Source organism: Oryctolagus cuniculus, chromosome 2 (assembly GCF_964237555.1).
Source record: "Oryctolagus cuniculus chromosome 2, mOryCun1.1, whole genome shotgun sequence".
Taxonomy (NCBI): domain Eukaryota; kingdom Metazoa; phylum Chordata; class Mammalia; order Lagomorpha; family Leporidae; genus Oryctolagus; species Oryctolagus cuniculus.
In genome coordinates, this window is record NC_091433.1 from 129,588,618 (window position 1) to 129,604,639 (window position 16,022).

Sequence of the window (16,022 nt, forward strand, 5' to 3'; positions counted from 1 at the left end):
TGCTTGCACACACACACACAAATTTTCTGAAAGAATACACAGAAAATTGTAGTTACCTCTGAAGGTAGGAGTGAGGAGGGGAGGGGAGAGGAGTTTTTACTTTTTTCATTTAGAGTACACCTTTTGGTCCTACTGACTCCTCGCCCCCACTATTAACAAGTACTGTGTTGCCACCATTCATTTAAATAACTTATTTTTCATGGCACAAACTCAAAGGAGAAAACCTATTCAGAAAATGGAAAAACACGTAAGTCAATCGAGAAGAATGAAGACGATAACCTCTGTGGTTTACTCAATGTGCCTGGAACTTCTTGTGCCTCAATTCAGTCTTTTGCCACAACAAATTCACAGGTGAGCAAGGTCAGCGGGGATTAAATGATAAACTATTACGTGGCAAAGGATGGCTTCGCACCCAAACTGCATAATTCTAAAGGCCGCGAGATCCAACCTCGCCACCCTTCTAGGCGGGAAGCTCACGGACAGGACGCCAGGCCCCAAACGCACCAAGCCCCAGCTGGGCGCACCCCCGGGTAGGCGCGCACGGGCCGCCACGCTTGGGGAGCGCGCGCGCACGCAACGGCGCGGGCCCGCCGGCGGCGGCGACGGCGACGTCACAGCCCGAGCTTTCCTTTTCGGGAGTCCCCGGCACACATCCTGTGTCCATGTTTGGGCATTTACGTCACGGCGGCAGGGCCGGGGCCTCCCGAAATGGCAGTGGCCCGGGGAGTCGGAAGCCCGGAGCCAGCGCCGCCGCAGCTATATAAGTGGGGGGGCTGTGAGTTGGGGGAGCCCGGCTGCGCTTTGGAGAGGCGAGGAGCCACCGCCCGAGGCAGGTGCCGGCGAGCGAGGGCGCCGCCGCTCCCTGACCCCTTTCCCGGAGGTGAGCGCCCAGAGCCAGAAGCCCGGGCGCCTGGGTGTGCGCGCCGCGGGGCGCCCCGACCGCCGGCCTCCTCGCCACCCGCGCGCCCCCAAGCCCAGCGGGCGAGGCCTCGGGCGCCCCGCAGCCGCCGCCGCGCCATGCTCCACCTTAGCGAGTTTTCCGGCCCCGACGCGCTCCTCAAGTCCACCGAAGGCTGTTGTGCCGAACCCAGCGCTGAACTCTCCCGGCTGCCAGCCAGGGACGCTCCCGCGGCCCCGGGCTACCCTGGAGGTAAGGAGCGCGGTGAGAGGTGCTCAGACGGCGGCGCGGCGCGGGGGCGCACGATGCCTGGGAACGGCCGGGACTGGGACGCTGGAGCTGTGGGGATTCGAGCAAGGGGAGGCGCGGGGTCCTGGGGGTTGCGCACTCCCAATCCCACCCCCACCGGAACCCGTGCGTGCAGCAGGGCTTCCTTTTGCCTGTGCACGTGTGTTTTGCGTGTGCATGTTTGTGTGTGCGTCTTGGGAAGTATGCCGGCCCCTGCTGGATTAGAATGTTCAAAAGGCACTTTGCATGTGTCCGTGCACACCAAGGGCTTCGTGGGTAGGGGTTGCGGATCCGGGGGCTCGCTGTTTGGGACAGCCAGAGCTGATTCCTGCTCCCTCCCCAGCAGGAGACTTCCTGAGCTGGGCCTTGAGCAGCTGCGGCGCCGGGGGGGACTTAGCCGACTCCTGCTTCCTGGAGGGCCCTGCGCCCACGCCCCCTCCTGGCCTCAGCCTCAGTGGTAGCTTCTTCATTCAGGCGGTACCCGAACACCCGCACGATCCAGAGGCACTCTTCAACCTCATGTCGGGCATCTTAGGCCTGGCACCTTTCCCAAGCCCCGAGGCGGCAGCATCCCGGGCCCCCGTGGATGCCCCCTTCCCCGCGGGGCCGGACGCCTTGCTGTCGGGTCCTCCGGACCTTTACTCCCCGGATCTGGGCGCGGCCGCCTTCTCAGAGGCGTTCTGGGAGACTTCGCCTTCCGCGGGCGCCCCCTCGCAGTGCCTGTATGAGCCTCAGCTCTCCCCGCCCGACGTCAAGCCGGGCCTCAGGGCGCCTCCAGCCTCTCCAGCGCTGGACGCAGTCTCGGCCTTCAAGGGTCCCTACGCTCCCTGGGAGCTGCTTTCTGGTGGGGCCCCGGGGAACTGTGGGTCACAGGGAGGCTACCAGGCCGTCCCCGAAGCTCGTTTCCCCTCAATAGGGACCAAAATTGAGGACCTGCTGTCCATCAGCTGTCCCGCGGAGCTGCCAGCCGGCCCAGCCAACAGACTCTACCCCACCGGGGCCTACGACACTTTCCCCTTGGCCCCGGGTGACATAGGGGAGGGAGCCGAGGGCCTCCCGGGGCTCCTCACCCCTCCTAGTGGGGAGGGAGGGAGTAGCGGCGACGGTGGAGAGTTCTTGACCGGTACGCCGCCTCAGCTTTCCCCGCTGGGCCTTCGCAGCGCCGCCACGGCAGACTTCCCAAAACCTCTGGTGGCCGACATCCCTTCGAGCAATGGTGTGGCCGCGCCACCCGTGCCGCCGCCACCCGCCCCTTTCCCCCCGACCAAGGCGCGGCGCAAAGGGCGCCGGGGCGGCAAGTGCAGCGCGCGTTGCTTCTGCCCGCGGCCGCATGCCAAGGCTTTCGCTTGCCCGGTGGAGAGCTGTGTGCGCAGCTTTGCGCGCTCCGACGAGCTCAACCGCCACCTGCGCATCCACACCGGCCACAAGCCCTTCCAGTGCCGCATCTGCCTCCGCAACTTCAGCCGCAGCGACCACCTCACCACGCACGTGCGCACCCACACGGGCGAGAAGCCCTTTGCCTGCGACGTGTGCGGCCGCCGCTTCGCGCGCAGCGACGAAAAGAAGCGGCACAGCAAGGTGCACCTCAAGCAGAAGGCGCGCGCTGAGGAGCGGCTCAAGGGCCTGGGCTTTTACCCGCTGGGCCTCTCCTTCGCCGGCCTGTGAGCAGGCGATCGGTTTGTAGGGCGAGGCGCCGCCGCCGCTTGGCGCGCACTACGAGATCCGGCCAGGCTCCCCTCTCCGCTCTTCATCCACGTCGTCTTCGCAAGCCCCAGGGCCGGCCTCCAATCCCGCTTCCAGTTCCCACGAAGCGTCCGCAGCACACGCCCAGTTCAGCACCAGCTCTGTGGATAGCTCCCGATGTCCGGGCGCTGTGTCCCTAGTCAGCCGCGCTCTGGGGAAAGTCCCTTGAGGCCACCCACTGAATAGGCACTTCCTTGGGACTCGAGGCAGTCTTTTGTAACTGGCGCACGCCCTACGCTCCCCTCTACAGCCCCCTCTCCCCAGGGTCAGGCTGGGGCAGCGCCGAGCTGGTCTCGCGCGGGACTTTGTACAGCAATGTCATTTCCAGCAGCCTTTGGTTGTAACGTTTTGCTTTGGGGTTGTCTTCCTTTCTGTTGTTAATTTTTTGTAAAGCAGACGCTACTCAAGCAGTTGACAAAACTGTTTATTTTTGCAATTAAAATTATTGTGCTAAAAGCTTACTGCATCTGTGATATAAGCTCCTGGCACTTCCCCCAGGACAGTGTATGCCAGAAGATAAAAGAAGCCGTGCTCGCGGGGTACGGGCCCTGAACATATTAGATACCCACTGCGAGGCACACCCACCAAACACTGCGGCACACAGGATGCATTCTATAAGTATGGATTGAATTAATGAATAAATATAATCACAGCCAACCTAAGGGCTAGCGGTGTTTCTGGAACTTAAAAGTGGAAATCGTGTAGGTGTTAGGCATTGTGCATCTATTATCCTCAACCCTCACAGAAGCAGACAAAAACCCCACTTCAGAAATGAAATAGTGAAGGTAACTTGCTAGGTAACCCAGCTGGGAACAGATAAGGTCAAACAGACCTGTCTGGACTCCAAAACCTGTGTTTATTTCCCACTCACAGAATGGAGGCACTCGAGTTTAGTCCTGCTCTGCTGTTTGGAAAGGCTTTGGCAACTAGGGGGAGCCCCAGGCAGTAGCAACAGCAGCAAACGGCTGCAGTGTTTCCAGTGCTAAAATTTGTGAATACCCATAGTGTGTAGTGTGTCATAGAGGCTCCACCTGTGCCTGTGCATCTGTTCCAAGAGTCTTGCTGTCAATGCCAAAGGGTCTCAGTCTTCAGCCAGACCCTGCCTGGGTCTAGTGAGGAGCAGGCCTTGCCAGAGGCTCACCGTCCCCTTAGCTGCTCTTCCCACCAAAGTTCTCCAGGGGGTGGCAGCCCCCTTACCATCCAGTCATGCACCTGCCACAGCCCCCTTTCCCACATTTTCCTTCAGGCAAACACTTCATAGTTTGGGGGAGGAGGAACTCTGGGGTGCTAAGAAAAGCATGGCCCTCTGTTGGGGAAGGTGGGTTCCCCTTTTGCCCTCTGAACTTCCTGCCCAAAGCTTCTACACTTTGGACAGACCTTGAAGCAAAAAAAATTGTATTGTGTACGGCTGCCCTCCTCCTCCATGACTCCTCTATGCTAAGGAAGGGAGAAGGCCAGTGTCTGGGAGCTTTATCCTCCTCACTTCTAAGCCAAGCTGTTCTTGAATTAAGAGGAACCTAGGAATCACCCCAACTTGTGAGCCTCTTGGCTTCTTCTTTCCTTCCCTCTAGGATATGTTCACCCCATGCACCCCGACCCCAAGTCCAACTATCGGAGGCAGAATTATCAAGTCAGAGAATTCCATTGTTTTCTCTCTGCAGGAGGTTAAGTGCTTTCTGGTGGCTGGGTATCAATTTGTGGTAAAGGATTTGTTGTTATGTCTTCAGGGGAATTAACATTTTAGAAGAGAAGCCTGCAGAGGACAGTGTTTAACTCTGCAGAGAAGCTCAAATGGTTGAGTACCAGTGAGACAACGGGGACCCTCATGATATACCTTGCACTTCTGGGCATGGACCACCTGACTTCACTTTCCATGCAGATTAGGGTAAGGAAGGACATCAAGCCACTGCTCCCAAACCACACCACCTGAACGAGGGAGAGTGCAGCCAGGCTGGGCTCTGACCACCCCACTGCAGCCCCTCCAGCAGCATTCCATCAAGCGCTGGCAGCTCAGCTGCGCCTCCTACTCGTCCTCACACACGTCTAGGCCCGGTATCACTGCTGAGGAAAGGGGGTCCAGGAAGTGACTTCATAGTTATCCCGCCACCAGGAGCCCAGCCAGGTTCTAGAACTCCTGACTTGAGATGTGCCTCCTGCTTCCCAAGGAGCACTGCCCCAATTTTACGGATTTTAAAGGAAGAGAATACCAGGCCAGGGAGGGAGTTAAAGTCAATCAGAAAATCAACCCAAATCTGGATCAAAACAGAATTGGGGATTGTCAGAGCTTCATTTTCCCTACTTGGTATTTTGTTGTTGTTGAAGATGTATTTTATTTATTTGAAAAGCAGAATTAGAAAGGGAGAGAGAGAGAGCTTCCATCCATTGGTTTACTCTCCAAATGGCCACAATGGCTGGGGCTGGGACAGGCTGGATCCAGAAGCCAGGAGCTTCATCCAGGTGCTTCACGCACTTGGGCCATTTTTGGATGCTTTCCCAGGCACATTATCAGGGGGCTGGATTGGAAGTGGAGCAACCAGGACTCAAACTGGCACCATTTTAACCAGTTATGCCACAACACTAACACCACACTAGATCATTTTTATCTGGAACTCAAAATATGGATGCTTTCCCAGACTCTGATCTTAGCCCTCTTTCCTACTTCAACACCCCCCCCCCCCAGAGAGTGCATTCACTGTTAGTTCCTTCAGCCATCACCCCTACATAGAGGGGAAAATGCTCTGGGACCCATATTGATCAGTTTTCTTTTTTAAGATTTATTTCTTTATTTGAAAGAGTTACAGAGAGAGACAGAGATGTAGAGAAAGGTCTTCCATCAGCTGGTTCACTCCCCAAATGGCTGCAACAGCTGGAGCTGAGCTGATCTGAAGCCAGGAGCTTCTTTTGGGTCTCCCCATGAGTGCAGGGGCCCATATACTTGGGCCATCTCCCTAGCAGGAAGCTGAATCAGAAGTGGAGCAGCCAGGACCTGAACCGGTGGCTATATGGGATGCTGGCATGGCAGGCCAGGGCTGTAATCCACTGTACCATAGTTCTGGCCCCACATCCTGATCAGTTTTGTTTGCTTCAGGCAAGCCTGGGAAGAGTATCAGCTGATGGATACAAGTCTTAATTTCTTGACTTAGGGTTCCTGTTCCATGCAGGTGTTGAGATCTCAGATTCCTACTCAGGTAGTTACAATTCCTTGAAGGCAGTTCTTCCTCAAACTGAAGTGAGGGAGATGAGGTTTAATTATTCCAGGTCCTTGCCTTCTACTTAGAGTAGCATTCTAAGCACAGGCACATATAAGGTGCATAAAGTGTTAGAGTGTATTTAAAAGGTGAGAGAGCAGACACACACATGCCTGGGCATAGTTGAGGAGTGGAGTGGGCCAGAAGGAGAAAAGGGATGGGGGAGGGTAAGTAGAGAGAGATGGCATCTCAGTGCCTTCTCCACTGGTGGTGAAGGGCCCCTCCTGGTGGCTGGTCTCTTATAAAGTCGGAACTGGGAGCGGCTAATTCACACAGTGCCGCCTCCTCTTCTCAGGTCCCAGGTAAAGCAGACATTACCTGGAAGGGGGCCATTCTGATTAACAAGTAGGTTGGTATTATTACACGTGGGGTGCGGACTTGTGATCCTTATCTAGCTGCCTGTTTATCCCATATCACAACCAGGGCCAAGGTCAGGAGTGACAAGCACTGTGCCTCCCTCCTCAGCCCTTCTGGGGTTAATCACAGCACATCTCATGCTTGCTGCATTTTTTAGTCTCGGTTCCTTTGTTTTGACCCATGTAGATTTTCTTTCCTTTCTTGCAAGCTCAACTAAGCGTTGCAAGGGTTGCCTTTTACCTTTTGTGGAGCCTTCCACGTATTCTGTAGCAGAAGTCTTTGAGTTATCTGGTCAGCAACACAAGAGAACTTCAAAAATTTGTGGAAAAATGGAATGCAAATTGTGAGTTTCTTTTGGTGCAAAAATATTCTTTGAAATCCATGCATAGTTTTCTCTTAATACACATCTTCTATGTATCACAAAATAATTTTTGTATCAAAGATATTCTGCCCTAAAATGAATTCATTTTTTTATCCTATTAGAGTGAGAGAGACCAACTTTCCAGCCAGGGCTGATCCAGGCTGAAGCCAGGAGCCCAGAACTCCGTCCAGGTGTCCCACATGGTAACAGGGGCCCAAGTACTTGGGTCATCTTCTACTGCTTTCCCAGGCACATTGGCAAGGAACTGGAGCATTCAGAACTTGAACCAGTATTCTGACAAGGGATGCTGGTGTCATGGGCAGCAGCTTAGCCAGCTGCGTGACAATGCTGGCCCTGCACACACTTTTTGAAGAACCCTCATTTTATTGGAAACTGCATCCAGAAGATGTTGGTTCTTCTGTTAAACTCTTTTCCATATTTATCCTCTTTCTGCCTATTGCCATCACCTCTGTCCATGTGAACTCTTTCACATGCACACACCTTGTCTACTACAATCACACAGAATCACATAAATTGCAGTTGGAAGGAGCTTATAAGAACATCCTGTCCAAACTCACTATATAGAAGAGAAAACTGAGGCCCAAGAGGTTTGGAGATTTTCTTTTAAGTGCACCCAAGTGGTGATGGACTGAAGGGGTCCCTGAACCTGTGCCTTCCAGTTCTAAGACCAGTGCATATCCACATATCCCTTCGTGGCACAAATCACTGGGCCAGTGATTGCCAACCTTTTCATTTGCCGTGCACCTGAGGAATTTGACATACTTGCCAGTAACAGGCTCACTAGAGTCCTGATTCTCACCTTACTAAGAATCTGGAGGAGGTGAGACATGGGGAAGTGTTTGCAAAGCAACCCAACATGCCTGCTGTTTCCTCTCCCTTCCCTCCAGCCTCTGAGCCCTGCTTGACTCAGGCCTGCACTATACCATACTGCCTTTTGCAGTCCCTTTGCCCCGTGCTCCCTCCTGTCATTCTGCATTACATAGAATCATACTAATGGTGAAAAGTCCCTGAAACACGATTCATGGCATTTTCATGCTTTGTCTCAAACTGGCCAAGGCGTCTACCCACCTACCAAAAATACACACACATCTGCAGTTAAAGCCTTCTGTATGCGCACCAAATGCATTGTCCAACCTCCCCCATTAGCTCAGTGTCCACTGGTACCCAAATGATCCCACTCGAGCTCCTTTGTGGGCAGATACCTTGTTTTATCCACATTTGTGACGCCTGTATCACCGAGCTTACTGTGCAGCACACTTCGGTGCTTAATTACTCTGTTGTTTAGTTGACAAAAAAGAAGGGGATGAAGGAAGGAAGGAAAGTGGCTGGAGAACCACGAAGCTGGGAAAGAGGAGGAGGAGGGAGGAAGAGGAGACAGCGTGAAAAGCAGCAGACAGAGGCCCTGATCTGACCACGGGATCCCACAAGTGATCCCACACACCTGGCCAGTCTGGGCCTGTCCGATTCTCTGTCCATGATCCTCTGCCTCAGCTCTGGGATGAAGATGTGTCTGTCACCGAGCCCTTCCTTGTGGTTTATCTGGCCCACATGGAGTGGGATTCAGTTTAACATTTTTAGAACACGGTTCCCATAACAACCAGGCAGGAACTGTTGTCTGTGAAATGTAGCATGGGCACGCATGCGCACATACACATACTTACATACACATACATGTGTGTATGTACATGCACACATGCGAATATGCTTGAATGCACTCACACATACACCCACACACCCACATGCATAAATAGGTGCACACTTGCATGTACTCACAAATACACAATGCACCTTTGTACATATATATACACACAGGTTTACACCTGCATACACAGGCACATGCATGCATGCACACATGTGCAGAAGCACACGCATGCATAAACATGCTCCAAGTTGTTTTCATAAATTCACAGGAAACGCAGAATAAGGACAAATATCACAACAAAGGAGGAATCAAGACAATTTAAGGATATTTTTGGCTACCCGCGAAAGTAGTTAGATTTAGGAAGTCCGCATTTTAACAGGAGAAGGCTAAGTGGATTTAACTGTAGAAGAGGGAAGGCAGGAAGGCATTGTGGTTGACTAGACTTTGGGGTTCAGCAACTTGAGTTCAGACCCTGGCTTTGCCATTTGCTGGACTCTGACATTCAGCTCCTCTGTCAGCAGAATGGCAACAATGTCTGCTTGATGGGCTCACTAGGAAGATGAAATGATATGCATAAAATTATTAGCATGATGTTTGGCTCATGGTAGTAGGAGTGGTTGGGGCCAGTATTGTGGTGCAGTGGGTTAGGCTGCCACTTGCAATGCCAGCATCCAATCAGAGCACTGGTTAGAATCCCAGCTACTCTGCTTCTAATCCAGCTCACTGCTAATGCACTTGGGAAAGCAGCAGCTCCCTGCCACCCAAGTGAGACCCAGATGGAACTCCTGGCTTGTGGCTGTAGCCTAGTCCAGCCCCAGCTGTTGTGGGAGGGAATCAAGTGGTTGGAAGATCTCTCTCCCTCCCTCTTTCTCTGTCACTCTGCCTTTCAAATAGATAAATAAATATCTTTTTAAAAAATAAGAACTGTTATTTAGGTGTTAGGAGAAGTGATTTCTCATTCACCCAATCTGAGAAGACTTGATAGAGGAGGAAAGAAATTCAGAGGCCACAGGAAGAGAAGGGAGGGGGAGAAGGGAATTTAACTTGACTTTGGCACCTGTACAACCTCAAGCCTTATTAAATTTCCCTTTCCCCAAAGCCATCTGACAAGTCTACAAATGACCTTCCTGATACTGAGTGCCCAGTGCCTCTGCCTTCATCAGAGTGGGATGAGGGTTAAAGCCCTGACCTGTAGTGCTGGCATCCCATATGGGCATCGGTTCAAGTCCTGGCTGTTCCACTTCCGATCCAGCTCTCTGCTATGGCCTGGGAAAGCAGTAGAAGATGGCCCAAATCCTTGGCTCCCACACTCATGTGGGAGACGCTGAAGAAGCTCCTGGCTCCAGATTTCGGATTGACCGTTGTGGTCATTTGGAGAGTAAACCAGTGGTTGGAAGATCTCTGTCTCTTTCTCTGTCTCTACCTTTCTCTGTAAAAGAGTGGTATGAGGTTAAGGATAGTCCCCAGCAGCCTCACGTTTACAGAGCCCTGGGTTAGATTTAGGCTCGCTGCAGCTGGGCTGCCCCTCAAGGCCTCCTGCACAACCCTGCCCCCACACCATACTCACTGGAAATGCTGTCCTCTCTTCCTCCTCCATCGCTCAGCTCAGCCCTGGTCTTTTTTCTTTCTTTCTTTCTTTTTTCTTCTTTAAGATCTATTTATTTATTTGAAAGGCAGAGTTAGAGAGAGAGCTCTTCCATCCACTGGTTCACTCCCCGATGGCCACAGTGGCAGGGACTGGGCCAGGTAGAAGCCAGGAGTCAGGATCTTCTTGGGATCTCCCATGTGGGTGCAGGGGCCCAAGCATTTGGGCCATCTTCCAGTGCTTTTCCCAGGCATTAGCAGGGAACAGTCAGCAGTGGAGCAGCCGTGGGCATGAATCAGTGCCCATATAGAATGCCAGCGTTACAGGAGATAGCTCAACACCATATGCTACAAGGCGGGCCCCAGCATGGTCTTAATTTCCCCAAAGGCTGTGATTTCTCAGGCCCCACTGCAGCCCTGAGGACTTCCTCCAAGCCTGGGCAGTCAGATCGTTCCTGCCTCAGCAGCTGGGCAAGCTTTAGATCAAGTGTTTTAAGGCCGGCGCCGCGGCTCACTAGGCTAATCCTCCACCTAGCGGCGCCGGCACACCGGGTTCTAGTCCCGGTCGGGGCGCCGGATTCTGTCCCGGTTGCCCCTCTTCCAGGCCAGCCCTCTGCTGTGGCCAGGGAGTGCAGTGGAGGATGGCCCAGGTGCTTGGGCCCTGCACCCCATGGGAGACCAGGAAAAGCACCTGGCTCCTGGCTCCTGCCATCGGATCAGCGTGGTGCGCCGGCCGCAGCGCGCCGGCCGCGGCGGCCATTGGAGGGTGAACCAACGGCAAAGGAAGACCTTTCTCTCTGTCTCTCTCTCTCACTGTCCACTCTGCCTGTCAAAAAAAAAAAAAAGTGTTTTATTGGTGTCTGAGTGGGGTGGGGTGGGGTCGGGGGCTAGGTGCTCCAGTTCCATGAAGTTCCATGGCTGCTGCCCTAGCCAAATGGTGGGGTTGGGTAGGAGGGAACGTGGCCAGGGAGGCCACTGCCCTTTCTTCTTTCTCTAGGTCTGGGATGAGATTTGTGACGGGGACCTGTACTCCTAGGCGTAATCCTGAGGGTGGGATTAGGTCTCAGGACACTACAGGGCCTGGCCACAGCCACCAATTCCGCTGGTTCCCTAGGAACACCCAGAGATCGTCCCAGGAGGCCTCCGCGGAGACCACGCCTCTGACCCAAGGTCGCCAAGCGCACGACCCAGGAGCGCGTCCCACGAGGCCGCTTACAGACCGTGGCGCACACCCCAGAACCATGCCCGCGCCCACCGCGGGATTTGCCCCCCCCCACCCCCCCGATTGGGAGCAGGCCCAAGCCAGAGTGGTAGGAATTAGGTGAGGAGAGCTGACTAAAGGTGGGCGGCCGAGGCCACAGCTGGAGGCGATCGGGGCGGGGAGTGCACTGGGTGGTGCCCAGAGCTGGAAAGACTGGGATAGGCAGGAGCGCGGCGCGATCCGTCCCTGCGCCCCCGGGGCGGCGCCGCGAACCCCTCCCCCATCTGAGCCACCTCCCGCGGAAAACGTGGGGTCCCGGCGCAGCCGCTTCTGCCTGCATCTGCCGCTCCCCGTCTCTCGTAGAGCCCGCCCCGGAGGAGGGGCCGGCTCCGCCCCACCTCCTCGCTGCCTCCCTCCCCCTTCCCTTGCTTTCCTCCGACCGCGCGCCCCCTCCTCCCTCCCCACCTCCCTCCCTCCCTCCTCCATCCTTCCCCCACCCGGTTTGTGCGCCCCTCCCGCTGCGACTGGCTGGGACGCTCGGCCGCCCCCGCCCCAAGAGGGAGGCGGGGGCGCTAGCCGCGGCGGCCACCCGAGGCTGCGGAGGGGAACGAGATCTGAGGCCCCGAGGCGGCCCTGCGTCTGGGCCGGGCACGCGGGGGCTGCCTGTGCACCCCCAGCCCCGGGCCGCGGGCCTGGCCTCGCCGCGGGCTGGAGGAGGTAAGGGCGAGTCGCGGGCGCGCTGCGGGACTGCTACTGGAGAGGGAACGCAGGGAGGACCCCAGCCCTGCCTCCTGCTTCCCCTTGCTTCTCCCCCGCAATCCCCCGGAGGCCCGCGAGGCCGCCCGACCAGGATGGATTCTGGGCAGGCCAGGCCAGAGACAAGCAAGGGGTTAATTTAAGGAATTAAAATCAGAACGGTTTGAAACCAGCCTTCCCCTCCCCCCTCCCCGCTTTGCCTATCGCTCACTCAGAGCCAGGTCGGAGGTGGGGGGGTGGGCGGGTCGGGGCCCCAGCACCCTATTGGGATTCCGGACCTTGGAGAGCGGAGGCTAGAGGGAGGGAGGGGGGAGCCCCCAAACCCCATCCTTCCACCACCTGCCTCTTACGGGTGGGGGAGGGGCTTGGTGCCAGGCCTGGTTGGGCACCTGTGCGGGTGTCTGCGTGCCGGTGTGCACGTGTGACATTCTGGAGGTGTGCATGTGTGTGCACCCATGTTTCTATCTGCTCACATTCCGGTGCCTGCGCGGTCACTGTGCCCGCAGTGGCTCTATATGTGTCTGCATTGCTTTGCGTGTGAGTGTGTGACACCCACGGTGCCTGTGTGGGCTGCCCACAGTTGCCTGTGAGTACAGAATGGGACCCCCCTTCCTCCGTGGGCTGAGGCTGCAGCAAGGGGCTCAGGTGGTTTTCTAGGTGTGGGATCCAGGTGCTGGAGCCCGTGTGTGTGTGACCTTGGAGCTGTGTGCTTGTTTGCAAGAGCAACAGTGAGCGGGATCTTAGAACAGAAAAAGCAGGGTTGCCAGGAAGCAGAGGACTGCCCTCACTGACCCCTGTGGATCTTCACTTCCCTGGGAGGTCCGCGTTTCGCAGCCACAGTGCAGGTGTGGAGAGCCAGAGACCTGGCCTTGGCCTTCTGGAGGACTTCAGGGGGACTGAGAGAGGCAGGGGCAGTCCTTTCTTCCCCACCTGCAGGGGTGTAAATGGGAGGGACGTAGACTTAGACCCATGCTTAGAATCCCTCCACCTGCTGGCAGATGCCTCCTGGAAGCATGGCACTTAGAGGTTCTTATGTGGCTTGTAACTCCATCTATCCACATCCAAACCTTCTTCTGTCATTTCTCCCTCTCTGCTCCTTTCTTTCCTGCATGTGGATTTGATATGGAAAGAGGAAGAAAGAACTGTTGGGCCCTGAGAAGGAGTATTCCAGGAGGAAGTCCTAAGGTGCACCTGCTTATCAAGCCTCTGCCTACCTCAGGCTGGCTAATGTCCCATGGGCCAAAGCAAGTCACATGGCCAAGTGTGTGTGGAAGGGTATCACATGGTGGGGACCATGGCTCACCGGGGGCTACCAAAGCTACAGACTGTCAAAGTCCTTACTGGCTTTGGGCAAGTGACTTGGCCACGTTGAGCCTGCATTTCTTCATCATAATACAGAGATGATAACAAGCGTATTCAGAAAGTTTGTGGGAAAGTGGAATTAAAATGTTTATTCTGTTGCAAAATATTTTTTAAATCCGTGCATAGCTTTTGCAGAATATGCATTTTCTATTAACTTTTTGAAGAGCTTTTATACCACTTTCTTGTCAGTGTTGTTCCATGGATTAAAGGACTAGCGTGGTGTCTCATTGGAATAATTAGATGATAAATATTCACTGCTTGGATTGTTGAACCATAAGCTTCCTAGCAGCATGACTGTCAGCGTTCATGTGCCTGGCATGGGCCTTCAGCTTGACTTCTTTCACTGGGTAGATAGAAGCCTTGATGCTCAGCGAGAGTGAGCGACAGCGTAGGGGAGATACAGCAAGTTCTTACCTCCCAGTAGGTGACTGATACAGCCAGGAAAGCACCTGTAATTCAAGGTGATTCTTGGAGGGTGGACTTTGCCTCTCAGAAGATGGCCAGCCTTCAGAGACTGGATAAAAGTGACATGACTGGATTAATATTTGCAAAGAAGCCATAAGAATCAAAGCTTGAGGAGTTACCCCGTATTAGACAGTCTTGTGTCCAGAAGAAGCAGATACAGGTCTGAACCTGGCTGTGGGGGAAGTAAGAAGCCCAGTCAGTGACTGGTGAGATCTGAGGGCACTGGGCTGGGGGTTGCTATCCAGGGTGCTGAGTAGACCATAAAGCTATTGGCCAAGAGAGGAAACCTGAAAAAGAAGCAGGTGTGAAGCTGGGGTTTGTGGTATTGTGAGTTCAGTATTAGCCGTAGTAAAAATTGTGCCACCAACACTGAAATGGTGCATTTTTATTTTTTTTTCTTTTTCTTTTTTTTTCTTTTTTTATTTTTATTTTTTTTGACAGGCAGAGTGGACAGTGAGAGAGAGAGACAGAGAGAAAGGTCTTCCTTTGCCGTTGGTTCACCCTCCAATGGCCGCCGCGGCCGGCGCGCTGCGGCCGGCGCACCACGCTGATCCGATGGCAGGAGCCAGGAGCCAGGTGCTTTTCCTGGTCTCCCATGGGGTGCAGGGCCCAAGCACCTGGGCCATCCTCCACTGCACTCCCTGGCCACAGCAGAGGGCTGGCCTGGAAGAGGGGCAACCGGGACAGAATCCGGCGCCCCGACCGGGTGTGCCGGCGCCGCTAGGCGGAGGATTAGCCTAGTGAGCCGCGGCGCCGGCGTGAAATGGTGCCTTTTTCATTCTCTACCTCTCTGCTGGCTAGTTCTAAGAGGCACTTTTTAAAAAAGATTTATTTATTTGAAAAGCAGAGCTACAGAGAGGCAGAGGCGGGGAGGGGGGCAGTCTTCCATCTGCTGGTTCACTCTGCAGATAGCTGCAATGGCCAGAGCTGCACCAATCCAAAGCCAGGAGCCTGGACCTTCTGGGTCTCCTACGTGGGTGCAACAGCCCAATAATTTGGGCCATCTTCTGCTGCTTTCCGAGGCCATAGCGGAGAGCTGGATCGGATGTAGAGCAGCCGGGCCATGAACTGGTGCCCACATGGGATGCCGGCACTGCAGGCAGCGGCTTTACCCACTATGCTACAATGCCAATCCTGAGGCACTTTTAAAAAACAAATTGCCTTCCATTCTAGGTCTAAGGCATCGAATTGTCCATGCCTCAGGCCAGCAGAAGTGATGGTATAGAGTAGAATTACTTTACCTCTAAGAATCCTTTAAATATGTTCAGGTCTCGCTCATCCTAGAAACTGCTCTGGATCCACCCTTGCTGCCTCCTGCCCTTCAAAGCAGAGCTCCTGTGTCCACTCATGGTCTCCGCTCCGTACACATGAGCCAGGCTCATCACAGCAGCAAGCAGCCCCTCTTGAAGTCACTTCTGCTCATGCCCATGCTGTCGACTCTGCTTCTACTGTGGCCCACTCCTTCTCTCCTTGACATCCTTGGCCCATTTCTGCTGCTGGTCCTTAGGAACATCTTGGTTCCTCTGCCCCTCTGCCTCTCTGAGCATCCCACATTTCCCCCTGCTCTCTTCTCTCTGCACTCTCTCCAGGGGCCTGCTTGTCCAGTTTCATTGTTATGCTTGAGCTGTCAAAACTATTTTTGGTTGCATATTGCAAACTATTTACTCCATATCTCTACTTCCAAAGCCCACTGGAATCTCAGGTTCATGGAATCCACAACCAAACTCATGGTCTGGCTCCTAAAACCTGCCCCGCTCCATCCTTCCTCCTTACTAAGCTACATCTTCATCCACTCAATTGCTAAAAACCTGAACATGAGCCTTACCCTGACTCCTCCCTTTATTACCTGCCACAGTTGTTCTTTCTCCAGGATTGCCTGACTCCTTCCTTAAAATGATTTCCATTGCCCAGATCCCAACAGCCTTGGCTCCCTGTATCCCATTCTCTGTAAATCTAATCAAGTCCTTGCCATTTGTTCATTCATTCCACAGCCAATTACTGAGCACCTGCTGCAGGCCAGGCACTGTTATATGGTGAATGTTGGGCACTAGCACTGATTGAGACCTACCATGTCTTTCATTTCCTTGCCTTTGTAT

At 54.3% G+C, this 16,022-nt stretch overlaps 2 protein-coding genes across 3 annotated transcripts in view; both read left to right on the forward strand.

Moving 5' to 3' along the window:
- Positions 1–582: 582 nt before the first annotated feature.
- EGR4 (early growth response 4) lies at positions 583–4,234 on the forward strand. 2 transcript variants are annotated; one of them, XM_017340669.3, is made up of 2 exons: positions 583–1,150; positions 1,530–4,234. In XM_017340669.3, the coding sequence occupies exons 1-2, from the start codon at positions 709–711 to the stop codon at positions 2,849–2,851; spliced, it is 1,764 nt and encodes a 587-aa protein (XP_017196158.2). In that variant the 5' UTR covers positions 583–708; the 3' UTR covers positions 2,852–4,234. The 2 variants fall into 2 exon arrangements, with proteins under 2 accessions (XP_017196158.2, XP_069925043.1); XM_070068942.1 differs by having other exon boundaries at positions 586–1,150; positions 1,533–4,232.
- A 7,449-nt stretch (positions 4,235–11,683) lies between these two features.
- FBXO41 (F-box protein 41) overlaps positions 11,684–16,022 on the forward strand; it is a 28,964-nt gene continuing 24,625 nt past the window's right edge. Inside the window, 1 exon segment of the mRNA XM_070069516.1 lies at positions 11,684–12,060. The gene's annotated coding sequence lies outside the window, so the exon portion shown is untranslated.

Coding starts and splice junctions, on each gene's coding strand:
- EGR4 (XM_017340669.3), top strand. CDS start 709: ATGGCAGTGGCCCGGGGAGTCGGAAGCCCGGAGCCAGCGCCGCCGCAG. Junction 1,151..1,529: donor GGCCCCGGGCTACCCTGGAG/GTAAGGAGCGCG, acceptor CTCCCTCCCCAG/CAGGAGACTTCCTGAGCTGG.